The sequence below is a fragment of the Ictalurus punctatus genome, chromosome 4, assembly GCF_001660625.3.
Source record: "Ictalurus punctatus breed USDA103 chromosome 4, Coco_2.0, whole genome shotgun sequence".
NCBI classification, from domain to species: domain Eukaryota; kingdom Metazoa; phylum Chordata; class Actinopteri; order Siluriformes; family Ictaluridae; genus Ictalurus; species Ictalurus punctatus.
Window position 1 is genome coordinate 15,709,906 of NC_071284.1, and position 15,095 is coordinate 15,725,000.

Here is a 15,095-nt window from a genome sequence, read left to right on the forward strand (position 1 = left end):
TAGCAAAAACAAAATCATCTAAGTGCATCAGATCACGATTATATCATTCATTGAGTGGTCATGTATTTCTTGCCCCCACATCCTTGTGGCTTTTGATTTTAATTAGCAAGTGCCGCATGGCAGTAGCAAAAATGTTATCTTATGATTTTTCTTTTGAACACATTGTGACTAAACATGTGCTGATAATTGGATATGATTGAGATAATGCCCTATGAGAAATGCACTATGAGAAAATAATAGATGAAGATGATTGTTGCTATGGATTCTTTGCGTTAACGTGGCTGCTCAGATTTAAACTGAGGTTAGAATCCATATTGTTTATTCAAAGGTTTACCCCGTTTACTTCAAATGTGTCTCACATTTCTTATAATTAAAAGCATTTCCTGTGGCCATTATATAAACTGTCAAATTTGACATGCAGTGTATATCACTGATCTGAACCTCAGATACCAACTTTTGTACTTTTGATCTGGCCACACTTCAGAATCATGAAGGTTGCAGTCTGATTGGCTATCTTCACTTCTGTGCATGTGCACTTCCTTGCACCTGTTTCCAGCGGAAAAACACTGACACAATGAACTTTTTTTGTGAAAAATATAGTCACTGGACTGAAAAAAAGAGCTTTTGTTTGAAGCAGCTACTCTCATAAGTTTTCTGGAGGGCTGTGGAAACATGTGGGTCTGTGGATGGTCATCTGTCATGCCAATCAAAGTCAAATCGTTTCTTTCTGTGAAAGTAAAAGGTTCTTGGTCATTTTTTTAGTCTATAAAGCTATATGTAAGGCTTGTGAGACTAAAGTACCACTGTTATTTAGGATGCTCAGGTAGAAAGTATTTTTTCACATTATTGGTATAATAACTAACCCTATTTAAAGAGCCAGGCTGTGGTGTTTTCAATACTAAAAGATAACAAGAGATTCTGAAGATAAAGAAATGTCAGATGTACAGCATGATTAAATTATTATTATTTTTTAATTTAACTGCAATCCAGATCCCTTTTACCCCACTCACACCAACTAAGAGTGGCAGAGACAAGAAGACCTATGAAACCAAGGTCAACCCACCATGGTCACAGCTGGCCTGTTTGGCCCTCTAGGCATCCATAACTGCAGAAACCAGCCATGAATTGTGGACCCGTGGATTCATTTGAGCCTGATCTGATCAGACAGGGAGGAGGGACTCCTATTTCTGCTTCTTAGGACAGGTTATCCTTCTGTGAGGAAAGTTAGGTTCATACAGCATCTGCTGTATGAAGACTGGAATTGACATGTAACACTTACAAGTAGCATTTACATGTAGCGTCTCCTTCTCTCCCTTCTTTCTTTTCCAACAATTTCCCCATATCATATATCAGGCACCTTCATTGTCCCAGACTGTTGTAGCCCACCATGGCTTGTTCTACATGTTGGCTCTCGTCCCTTAGGACAGTTTATGATGCAGTGCCTGACTGACAAGCCAGTCCTTGTCATTTTCAAAGGCACAAATCATGCACAGACATACACAGACAAGCACGTGTGCTCTTACATTTAAGCATCGCATACAAGGCTTGCAAAATGTATCCCCATTTCCTTTTCCATTGGACTAAGAGGATTTATTTTTATCTCTCTTTACCACTATTCCATGTCTTTCTGTTATCACCCCTAGTTACACATCCATTTTCATTCACATAAAACCTCTTCACAAGCAAGATGGGCATCTAGGTAGACCTGCTGCGTGGCACTAGAGAGAAGAACAGACGATAGATTGGGTGAACCAGAGACAGAGCAAACAGAGGAGCTTGTAGCTGGAACTGAGTTAGCACTGAAAAGCTGCTCACTTGGAAGAAGAAAAAAAAAGTTCTAAAAAGGTCAGCTTTTTCATTCCTGGCATACAATTAGATGAGAAATGCTAATATAATTACTGTATGTCTGGCATTGCAGGTCATCAGAGTGACCTTATCAGAGGTTGCACAAAGTTAGAAAAGAACAAGGAAGAAGTTTAGCGTACAGTACATGACTCATAGTTAGACTTCTTCGTTTCAAGTACTCAATATCTCTTAGATGTCAGATGAAGCTGTTCCCAAGATATATCTTCCTATTGACCAAAACATTTGGACCTCTGAAACATCAATACTCTAAGCCTCTGTCTTTTACAAGACACATGAAAGTTTCAAACCTTTTCTCAAAACACACAACAGGTTATGTCTTTTTAATTAGTGTCAAAATATTTAAATTGATTTATGGTGATGTACTATATTCTCTAGTTATATTTTGAAAGTATTCATAACTTTCCTCAAAAGTTTGCTGAACCATATCTGACCAGCATGCATGTAGACGTTGTGTCTGTGTATTTCTCTCTTGTGCTTCTCTGTTCACCACAGTGCATCTCTGTTATTTTCCACTGTCTTCCCAGTCACCAGTGACTATGGGGGTGTTGTCTGGAAGCAATGCCATGGCCTATATATGCTGTATCTTATGCAATTAGGGTCATGAAACTGTGACTTGGTTCAAGTTTGATGGGGTCATTTCCTCATGGCATTGTAAAACAGCAGCTACATAACTGTTTGAAGCACTCTTCTATTATTTGTGTAAGTGATTAGGTTGAAATATGCCATGCTGATATTGATGTCGTGTGTGTATATATATATATATATATATATATATATATATATATATATATATATATATATATATATATATATATGTATATATATATATGTATATATGTATATGTATATATGTATATGTATATATGTATATGTATATATGTATATATATATTTTCCTCTTTATATTCTGGCTTGGGAGGATGTTTCCTGTGTGTGGTCTGCCGTGTGTGTGTGTGTGTTAGGGCTGCACAATTAATCGGATATCGATCGCGATTACGATTTTGACTGCCCATGATTAAATGAACATGATCGACTGCGATATTAACGTTTAAAGTTCGTCCTCCGCTCATAGAAAACTCCGCTGCACATCAAATCAAGCGCTTCCTAAACTTACAGCCAATCACCAAAGAGTGGCGCAGGGATGACATCATTTTGTGGTGCCAAAACCCCGAAATGCACTGGTGCGAGTGACCTGTTCGGAGTCGTATAATACAATCGGGATAAAAACTACAACTCCAAATGCAACTACACCGTGCAACAGTTACTTTCACACTGCTTTTCATTTCCTCAGTCAACCCAATCACATCCTATATGAGATTATTCAGATATACACACAATATACACAGAGCGGTTCGAGAACTGTCTCCAGCCCAGAACCATGACAGTGGAAAATGTCTAATAGTGTAGCTTTAAATATATTTAAGAGAAGCAGACTTCAAACACTGAACATTGAGGTTTATTGTATTTGTTTACAAGGTGGAACAGGTTAACGTTTTTTTTTTTGTATACAGTCTGTAAAATTAACTGCAAATATTACATTTAGTTTATCAGAAGTAAATTAATGTGTCTTGGCTCACACTATGTTACTAAATTCTGTCATAATTGTCCAGCTCAAGTTTTCTCATGCCTACTTGTGTGTTATATTGTGGCATGAGAAAACTCAATAAATGTGAAAGCGCAATAAAAATATGTTGTCACTAAAATCAATTAATAATCGTGATAAATAATCGGGACCTCAATATTGATCAAAAATAATCAGGATTATCATTTTTGCCATAATCGTGCAGCCCGTGTGTGTGTGTGTGTGTGTGTGTGTGTGTGTGTGTGTGTGTGTGTGTGTGTGCGTGCGTGCACTGAAGTGACCTGCTGTGCAGGTGAAATGAAGTTCTGTCCTGGTTCAGCAGGCCCATCCATGCTGAGCAGCAGTTGGACAGAACATTGTTCTAGCATAGTCCATCACAGCAGGCTTTTACTGTTCTTCCAATGACATGACCAGCTTCTGCCTGCTAGATTGGCTCCAAGTAGAGGTGTAACACAGCTTCTAGCTCTATCTGTATTTGGATTTATGGCCTAAACTGGAAGTTGTTGTTGGTGTTGGGGTGTGTGTGTGTGTGTGTGTGTGTGTGTGTGTGTGTGTGTGTGTGTGTGTGTGTGTGTGTGTGGGTCCCCCCCCCCCCCCCACCATATGAATCCATTCCTCCTGAGAAAACCCAGAGCTAGAGATGCCGGCGCTGTCAACACTGTTGAGGTTTCTTAACATCAGATACATCACTTGAGCTAGAGATGTGCATGTAACTCTAAATGCACCTCATGTTGTTGAACATGTTCTTTTGTCTTGTGAGCTTCATGTCTGACTGTTTGCTCGCACCCAAATGCAAGTAAAAACTTCCAGCTCACGCAACTTTTTCGTTGTTTCCAACAGAATCCTGGTCCCAATGCATACCTGTAGTCTCAATCAAACTAAAAAATCAATAGTGTGGTTCCTAAAACTTAACTACCTATCTAAACCTCAACTAGAACCTCAAATGAATGTGCTAGAATCACTACCTTACCGAGCGTTTGATCACTACTCCTCTGTTGCTATCGGCTGTGCCTTTTTTTAACACCCCACACCCACAGATCTGATCCAGGGAGATTTTGTGTTGTGTTGTGATATGTGGGACAGATTGGCATTGCCACAACTATGTGTTTTTCTGCTGGGGGAAGAGAAAGCAAGACTAATGACATCTGGGAACGAGATGCTTTTACTGGGTCTTGGGATTAAGAGGCACGCAGTGCAGGCTGCTCTCTTGCTGCTCTCAGCTTACTCTTCATCCTGGACTGCTCAGGTACAAAAGGACTGCCTACTCTACTGGCTCAGCCAGAACCAGTGTTTCTATACTTTCCCTCTCCTGGGTCTTGCAGGATGTCCAAATGCATCTGTAACCTTTATACACATAGAAAACATCTCTATCTATTGAAGATTTCAGTTAGCACACCGCAAGTCTTTTAAGCAGTGCAGTGTGTATGTAGCTAACTAGACTAGATGCTGGCATAATTAAGCTCTTAGTTTAGCTCTGTGCACTATTGCATTGGATTTGGACCGAGACAATGACTATGAGCCTGAAATGGAAACTGTCAGCTTTACTTTATAATGGGTATTGATATCTGTACTGATTTAAACCATATGAGCATCACATCCATATTAATATATAATCATTCCTGTCTAAATGTGCCGTGGAACAATTCAACAAAAAATGTCGAGTTACTAACAGAGGACAACTGTAATATTAAACCTTGTGTGATTTTGATTGCCATCTTGTTGTGTTTTTGTATATGTCTGGTGAATCACTTTAAATTCCCATCACTTGAATACAGAGTAATGAGAGAGGATTGGTGTTGTTTGGAGGACATTGAGCACTGTAATCACCTGCAATTTGCAACATGTGACATTACTCCTACTCCACTGGCACTGACCCACGTGCCGTGTGCTTTCACAGACGCGCTTTAGCTCGTTGGATTATACTGCATTGAAAGGGTTGCCACAAGCTGTGACCAATTAAAATTGAACAAAGCCAGCTCATCTACTTAGCTCTGCTTAGTAGGTCAAAGAAATTGGCGGAAGTAAATGTACACACATACACACTCCCTATGACTCCTTTTTTGCCTAAGGAACTGCTTTTCTATGCCACAGCTTTGCCATGCATGGATATTTTGCCATGTGCCCTGCCAACCTGTTCTGTGTGAGAGCAGATTACCACACTTTTGCATGCTGTCATTCTGTCACTTCAATATCACATATGCAAATCTGCAGTTCACTTCTTTCATACACTGGATGTTAAAGTAGAGTATGCCCTGGAACTAAGCTTTTACTCATAAGCCTTTCAACTTTTTCTTTTGTAAATTGACACATCCTTTTGAATGACAGACGATGGTTGAATGATCTCGCTGGCTTTCTGCTGTATATCCTGCAGGTAAAGGTAAGCAGCATAGCAAAGCTCATAGAGCCTGAAGCCTGAGAATAGGTCATCTGGGTATGGCTCGGGTTACTACAGAATTGATGCATGAGCTGTAGTAGTGCACTCGTTACAGTTCCAGCAGTTACAGAACAGGGCTGTGAGCAAGAGCATTGGAAGAGTGATTCCCCTGATTGTGCAGGCTTGGAGCCATGCATGCAGCTGTGCTTTTTGACCCACAGTGACATGAGCATGGTCGATCTGCTGTCCGATGGCCAAAAGAGAATGAGACTGGACTTAAATTAAATGCTAAGACAGCACTTCTTAATCTGGATAAGCCACAGTATATGCACTCCAGTGAACAAACCATCTACAGACTGTTTAAAAACCTGTCAGGTAGATGTCATCAACCAGCCTATCATCTAATTTCAAATAATATGTTTGTTTATGGTTGTTGACGTTTAGAACATAATCTATACACTATCAGACTTTTAGTAGATATTTTAAAGCTTGAAATTAGTAAAAAAAAATGTCTAGGAATAGGTTTAATAATCTTATATTTGGTTTATAATATGGCATACTAGATAAATTTGGCTTTATTCAAGAATTTTCACTTGTTACATTTTTTTTTTTTTTTTGCATTGTAGAATATCAGCCTGTCCCTAAACCTATCCCCGTCCCAGTCCTTTATCACACATTTTAAAACAGACAGACATCGTTTCACGTTTCAAACCACACAGCCTATAGGCAGTTTGTGGTACTCTCACTACTGTTAAATGTGCAATAATCCTTTAATCACTTTTCTGTATATAAACATGGTGCTACTCATCTGTACATATTCATATTTGTATTCATCCTTACAAGCATTGAGGTGTTCATAGTGTACATATTACCGTTATTATTATTTTTACTACTATTATTCTTATTTTTCTATTCTTTTATATATATATATATATATAAGACTTTTTTCCCCCAATTCTATTCCTATTTAATGTGTGTTCGTTCTTATCTGTTTTTAGTATAATTAAGCTGCTGTAACGAGGGAATTTCCCTAGTGTGGGACCAATAAAGTTTTTATCTTATCTTATCTTACAATATCTAAAGCAGATTTGGTAATTTGGTCATTTCCACCATGTGTCCCAAAGTATTCATGTCCAGTTCCCAAAATAATAGTTTTAGTAGCTATAGTTTTAAATAGTGAAGTGCTTCCTAGAGGTGAGCAAAGCCCAACAAACCATTAGCATACACTCTTAGCCATATATACTGATTGATAAGAGAGACAGATTCCAGGTGACATAATAGTACTGAAAAATATTATGAAGTCTCATTCAGAAAGTGACATTTTTGTCATTGGAGGATTGTTGGACATTTGTCCTTTTAGAACAATCCATTAATCTAAAAGTGACATTTCAAAACTGTCCTCGCTGTTATAATTTCACCTTACATGCTGCATTGTTTTATTCCCTCCTGTCTCTCAGGTCACCTTCACCAAGAGGAAGTTTGGCTTGATGAAGAAGGCTTATGAGCTCAGTGTCCTGTGTGACTGCGAAATCGCCCTGATCATCTTCAACAGCTCCAACAAGCTCTTTCAGTATGCCAGCACGGACATGGATAAAGTCCTGCTCAAATATACAGAGTACAACGAGCCTCATGAGAGCAGGACAAACTCTGACATTGTGGAGGTGAGTGGGTTTTCATTAGCTGCTTTACATCTGACTTATAGCAAGCTCAGAGGAGTACACATGGAAAAATGTGTGAGGATGTGGTTCATCTGCTATTCTCAGGCTGACTAAACATTTGTTTCCTTAATCTGATATACATGAACTGTAAAACACTACAAACTATTGAAGTACTGCATCACCAATGTCAGCTTTCCAATTAGAAATTGGTTTGCTTTTTATGTATTTTATGTAAATTTTTAAAAAAAATAAATAAATCTTTGAGTTATATTTATTGATTTTTTAAAAATAATAATTATGGCAGTGGATTATAAGTTGAAAGTTGATTTAGGGCACATCATTATTTAATGTAACGTAATTGTTATAGCTGATGTTGGAAAATAAGTTTCCAAAAGACACGAGGAGCTCACACAGCATTGTTAGGCACAGAAAGACGTTGGGATGCTTGGTAACTGTTTCCGTCTCATCCTTGTTCTGATAGGTTTTCAGGATATCTGCAAGGTCTGATAAGTTCAGCTCAGCTTCACTCTGAGTAAATGAACAAAACGCATTAACCATAAAACAGCTCTACTAACTTTAATACCAGATAAACAGTGTAAAGTTCTTAGTTGTATAAGATTGTAGGGATAATTCATAACTCTTTTTTTTTTTTTAATTCGTATAGGCATTTCACACCACATGTGTTGTAGATTGTTCTTGCTCCTTTTAAAAATGCCCTCCTCTGTAGCTATTGTTATTTTTATTAAATGAAAAGCCATCATGCTGGTGCAGTAGCAGTAATTATAAGAGAAAGGAACTTGCTTGTTTTACAAACCTTTGAATGAAAAGAAGAAGAAGCCTTTATTTGTCACATATACATTACAGCACAGTGAAATCCTTTTTCTTCGTATATTTCAGCTTGTTAGGAAGTTGGGGTCAGAGCGCAGGGTCAGCCATGATACGGTGCCCCTGGAGCAGAGAGGGTTAAGGGCCTTGCTCAAGGGCCCAACAGTGGCAGCTTGGTGGTGCTGGGGCTTGAACCCCCAACTTTCTGATCAGATACTCAGAGCCTTAACCGTTGAGCCACCAGGTCAACCCAAGCCTTGACGTTGACTTTGGGAAAATCCGAACACCAGCACAATACCCTGATGTAGAAAGGTTGAGAGTTTGAATCCCATAATTGCTAAGGACACTGTTGTGACCTTGAGCCTTTCATACTCAACTGTTCCAGGAGTGCATGACCCTGTATTGTAACCCTAGCTTTCTAACAGTTTTGGATATGTGAAGAAATAAAAATCATATTTTGTACATGAGACAATAAAGTCCTGGAAACACTGGGTAGAAGGTGGGAATACATCCTGGTTTGGCTGGCAGGGCAACATGCGTGCACACATTTGCACACTCATTCACGCCTGAAGGTAATTTAACATAGCTAGTCAACCTACAGTGTCTTTTTGGGAGATAGGAGGAAATCAGAGAACATGGAGGAAGCATGCAAAGCTCAACATGGACAGTAACCGAAGCTCAGGATGGAACTAGGGACCCTGGAGTCATCTTGCTGTCTACTAAATAAATGTGATTCACTAAGGGCTATAATGGTATAAAAGGAGTCAGCTGTGTAGCATTATTTATTTTTTATTCATGCTGATGCCACTGCTAGTGCATTACTTGCTTGGCAGAGTTGCAAAAGAATGGCCAGCCTTGGTTTTATGCTTGCCTGACCCTGCTTTTTGCAAAGTGCAAGCCCTCACATCAGTTAAAAATGAATAGACACACTTTTCCTCTTATACAACCACCACCCCTAACAGCTTTGCCATTTCTTGTCTTCCTTTTTGAGGAAGATGCTACAGAACCATGCTCAGGTGTTTCTAGACAAATGAGCTATGGTGGACAGTCTGGTTACACTTCATTTGAGTGCCCCACTGCTCAGAAGTGTTAAGGCTGTAGCTAGATGTCTGCAGCAGCTGATGGAGTGACAGTTCTGTCCTGCAAGTGGCATCTAAGACACACACATAGCAGTCAAGTGTAGAAGAGTACAGGCTGGGTGGTGAGGTGCTGTTTTTCCCATGTCAGTGCTGAGGGAGCCTGGCTCTGTTCATGAAAATGTCCAACAAAGCAGTTCTTGTCCTTGCTCAGTGCCGAGCCACACCGATTCCCCCTCCGCCCTTCCGTCTGCCTAAAAAAAAACCAAAAAACAAAACACCTGAAGCCTGGTCTCTGTTTTCTTATCAACAGCATGTGAATGCAATGGCAAAAAACATGGTCATAAGGTAATCCAGGCCTGTTGTCAGCATGCCATTTCTGTACCACTGCTCATCATGAGCTGTGTTACAGAGGCAGATAATGGTTGCACCCTGCATTGGTTTGGTCAGAGGATAGCGATTTTAATTATTGCTAAATGTTTAAGTGCATCCTTTCTTCTTAAACATTATATTATGTAAGGCTTTGAGGCCGAGGAAGGGTTTATCCTAAATTAAATAAAGAGAGGGAAAACAAAAGTGATCGTGTAAGTCTGACTGTCTGTGAAAATTATGTTCCAATAGAGAGTAACAGTGATGTGCAGCTATGCTATTTGCTCTGGATATGCACTCAGCTCATCCTAATGGACATAAAAGGCTCAGAACAAGTATTTAATGGATGAATTCTCCTTTCACTCTCATCCCTCCACTCTCTGCCTCTCTCCGTCCAAGCTCTTTCGGTGTAACGTGCTTTACATGAAGGCGCTTACACTTATCTAAATTAAAGAATCGCATTAAACTCATAAACACCACTGATACTGAGACTGTTTGTCACATTTGCCTTTCCCAGCTTTTTCCATTGGGCAGTATTGGTGCTCGTTCCATGTGAGAAGCCAAATCAAAGGTCACATTCCTCCTCACCAGCACCATCTGTAGATAAAGGATTGGCCTTGTAGCATGTTAGAACAGATGCCACACTTTCCACAGATGGATGTTTGCCTGTGGCGCAATTTGATAACCAAGTACAGGGCGACGGACTTTGTCTGTTGGGACCAGCGCCATAGACTCGGATCTTGAGGAACGATGGCTGAAATTGGGGGTAAAGGGGTGAGAGTCCATGTCTATGCTTGTGTATGCATATCTGTGACTCTGGTGTGTGTGTGTGTGTGTGTGTGTGTGTGTGTGTGTGTGTGTGTGTGTGTGTGTGGCCAGCAAGCAGCAGTTCAGCTTCAATAACACCCCAGGCGACAGGTGAAGCGTTGCGTAAAATCTCCCTTTGTGGATCCTGTCCACTTCTCTGTCTGATTAAAAGTGGCCACGATCCCATCTGTGTCTCCCTTTTCAAAGGTTCCTGGTCTGAAGCAATCCCTTTTATTTACTGAATAGGAGTGCAGGGTTGATGGAGCGTTTCCTCCAAGGTTAAAGCTCTCATTCTGGGAGTGTGTGGGGTCTTTAAGGACCACAGGTGTTCTAGCATATCAGGTCTCCACTAGCACACACTGTCCTTGCTTTCACCTTCCTTACTGACTATAGAGTATGGAACAGTGGCGGTTCAGAAATCGTTTCTAGCACACTTCTAAAATTCCAGCCAAAAAAACAAAACAAAAAAAAAAACACCTTGCACTCCAAAACTGAATAGTTTTTATTCAAAATAGATGAGCAATTACATAAGGCTGAATTTAATAGGATTTGGAATTAGAAAAATACAAATCATTTTAGTCGCTTAGTGCTTTTAGTGCATTAAACAATCCCACAACCCATTTCACTTGGTTGATGATAAACTCTCTGTACAGTTGTGCCCAAAAGTTTACCTATATCTAGGTTAAACATATTGAAATAAACACATAAACATATCTTAGTTTTTCTCAACTCCACACATTTCATGTGACTGTATGGGTCTTTTTTATTTATTTATTTATTTATTTATTTATTTATTTATTTATTTATTTATTTGCAAGGCAATTACGGCATTTACACATAATTGTAAAACAATGGATTAGAGACAGATTTAGTTCAGCTTTAGTTCACTATATCGGAAATCCAGTGGGTCAGATGTTTACATGCACCACATTGCCTGTCTCTTAAAATAGTCTGGAAGATTCCATAGATTGATGTAATGACTTTTAGAAGCTTCTGATTGGACAGTGATCATAATTAGGAGTTGTAGTTTTAATGGAATCCTACCTGTGGCTATATTTAAGGGCCTACCTTAAGAGCCAGTGCCTTTTTGCCTTTGATACAATGGGGAAATCCTATTGATAAAATGGGAAAATCATTCAGGAAGGTTGCACAAATAAATACATAGTGAAGAACAAACTTTGGTCTGCAAGGTTCAAGTGAACCCCAAGACACAGTAAAGGAACTGGTAAAGGAGTTGAAGGCATCAGGTACCAAGCTTTAAGAGAGTCCTACATCTTAAAGGCTGTTGTGAACAGAAGACGCCCCTACTCCAGACTGGCATAAAAAGCCAGACTAAAGTTTGCAGGTGATCACAAACCTTTTGGAGGAGTTGTTCTCTGGTCAGAAAAAACTGTGTGGCCTTAATGAATGGTAGAAAAAGGGCAAGGCTTTTAATCCAAAGAATACCATCCAAACTGTGAAGCATGGGGGTGGCAGCATCGTATTTTCCTGGAAAAGGTGCACTTCAGAAAATAGATTGCATCGTGAGGAAGGAACTGAAAGGAGCTAAGAAATACTGAAGAAAACGCTCCAGACAGAAAGTTAAAACTTCCAGCAGGACAATGATCCTGAGCATACCTCCATACTTTCCAAAGTGAAAGTTTTGGAGTAGCCATGACCAAGCTCTGACCTGAATCTCAGTGAAAATGTGTGGACTGAACTGAAAAAGCATGTCTGAGCAAGGACGCCCACAAACCTACTGAGTTCCACCAGTTCAGTCAGGAGTAACAGGCAAAATGTCTGGCAAAGCATTGTGAGAAGCTCGTGGAAGGCTACCCCATGTATTTGATTCAAGTTAAACAATTTAAAGTCAATGCCACCAAATACTAATAAAGTGTATGTAAACTTTGACCCACTGAAAGTCTGATAAAACAAACAAATAAATAAAATCTCTCTTAGCTTTTATTTTGAAATGACCTCTTATGAAAATATATACCCTAATTGACTTAACACAGGAAATATATGCTAATATGACTTGTGCAATTGTGAAAAACTGAGTTTGAATTGAACATGCAGTGGATGTTGCTTGGTTGCAACGTATCCTTCATACACAGTGAACAAACTAAGATACACACACACACACACACCACACACACACACACACACACACACACACACACACACACACACACACACACACACACACACACACACACACACACACACACACACACACACACACACACACACACACACACACACACACACACACACACACACACACACACACACACACACTGAATTCATACCATAACAGCACATCCCTTCACAAGGCTGAAAATAAAGAAGTAATACAAAGTGAAAGTGATTTACTAACCGATAAGAACAAGTTGAGACGAACATCCAGCAAAAGGTATTTGTCAGAATAAAGGTGGGACAGTTTTACTGTTTTGCTATGCTTGCTATGATTATGTAAATGCTCGTAGAATGTCTACTTGACCAGGGACTACTAGCCAGGAGAGCAGCAGAAAGGATCTGTGGGAATACAGTTGGAAAGTAATGACAAAATCATGTCTCAAGCATTTACCTGATTTACCTGTTCTGCTTAAAAATACAGAGATGCTAGTCACAGTATTGTTAGCTTTTACTCAATTGATACTATTTCTCATCGAAAGAATCATATCTGTGCTTATTAAATGGTCTGTAGACATATGAACTTGCACATTATTTATAATAATTTATGATGAACATGATATGGGAAATGCATACAATAAATATAAGCAGTGCAATACCGAATCAGTCAGCATGTCTGCAATTTCCACACTGTAGTAAGACCCCTGGAGTTCCTGTTCTTGTTCCTGTGTGTTTCAAATTCAATTTTATTTGCACTGCAAATGAAAAAGCTGCTGCAGGTAATTAAAATAATTCAATCATCCTTACTCTTCTTGGTCTATGACTTGAAGTAATGAAATCTTCACTAAGTCGCTCAAGGGGCTTCCTCTCTCAGTCCAAACACAGAATCACAGTACATGGAAGATTCCTTGCAACTTTACACATATATATAGCATATGTGTGTATAAATGACATTTTTTTAAAAAATCCTTGATTAATGATAATTTAACAAAATGATTGATCTTCATTGATTGATTGATGTTTAGACTGAGTCTGGCTAGTGTTCAGTATCTCCTGTTCATTAGAATATTTGATCAAATCAGAGGCAAATATAGTGTCTGCTTTTTGAAGGCCATGTAAGGCTGACATTTTAACTTGTGATTTTAAGAAACAAATGTTTCTTTATTTCCTGACTGACACAAATATTCAAAGGTGGAATTGTATTTTTTGCTAAGAGATTTTGACATATAAATAAGAAATGACTGTCCTGAAGACTTTCCCATGTCAGAAAACTTAAAGGAACTGGTTTAGTTCTGTTACAGAGTGCTGACACTTGAGATTCCTTCCGTGTATCACTGATTACAAACTTTAAAAAACAAACAAACAGACGTTGGAGTGTGTTCCCTGTGTTAATTGTTACTATAGAAGCGATACCATATTAGAACACTCATTAATTTAAACCTGTAATTTGTATTGCATCTAGAACTTCTGCGTGAGCTTGCCTGTTATATAAAATTAATCAATGCCTTCCAAACAATCATAATCAATAATTTAAGATAGCTGTGGCACAATATACAACCCCAATTATGAAAAATTTGGGACACTATGGAGAATGTAAAAAACAAACAAAAAGAGTCATTTGAAAATTAATTTCACCCTGTAATATATTGAAAACACATTATTAAGCGTTTGGGCCCTTGAAGACACCAGTTGGTTAAGTTTAGCATGCGGCGTTTTCCCTCCATTCTTCCATTATGCATTTCTTCAGTTGCACAACTGTACGGGGCCTTCGTTGCCTTATTTTGCGCTTCATAATGCGCTACACATTCTCAATTGGAGACAGGCCGGGCTAGCACCCGCACCCTGCTTACGCAACCATGCGCTTGTAATCCGAGCAGAACGTGGTTTGGCGTTGTCCTGCTCTGGATGGCAGCATATGTTGCTCCAAAATGTGTACATCTTTCTGCATTAATGATGCCCTCACAGATGTGCAAGTTACCCATGCCATGGGCACTGACACACCCCCATACCTTGACAGAGACTTGCTTTTGGACCCAACGCTGATAACAGCTTGGATGGTCCTTTTCCTCTTTGGCCGAAGGCTGTTTAGTCCAAAAACTATTTGAAATGCTGACTCTGTCTGACCACAAAACACAATTCCAGTGTGCTACTGTCCATCTCAGATAAGACCAAGCCCAGAGAAGTCAGCAGCGCTTCTGGACAGTGTTGATGTATGGCTTCTGCTTTGCATAGTAAAGCCTTAACTTGCATCTGTGGATGCAGTGGCAAATGGTGTTGACTGACAAAGGTTTTCCAAAGTATTCCTGAGCCCATGTCAGCATATCCATTACAGACCCATGACTGTTTTTAAGACCGTGATGTCTGAGGGATCGGAGATCAAGCGCATTCAGAAGTGGTTTTCGGCCTTGCTCTTTGCGCACTGAGATT

General features: G+C 39.4%; 1 protein-coding gene across 8 annotated transcripts in view; it reads left to right on the forward strand.

The window, feature by feature from the left end:
- mef2aa (myocyte enhancer factor 2aa) overlaps positions 1 to 15,095 on the forward strand; it is a 102,726-nt gene that overhangs the window by 42,638 nt on the left and 44,993 nt on the right. For all 8 annotated transcript variants that reach the window (XM_053678004.1, XM_047153047.2, XM_047153049.2 and 5 more), the window contains one exon: positions 7,279 to 7,482. In XM_053678004.1, the coding sequence (XP_053533979.1) occupies positions 7,279 to 7,482 (204 nt within the window). The remainder of the gene's footprint in view (positions 1 to 7,278; positions 7,483 to 15,095) is intronic.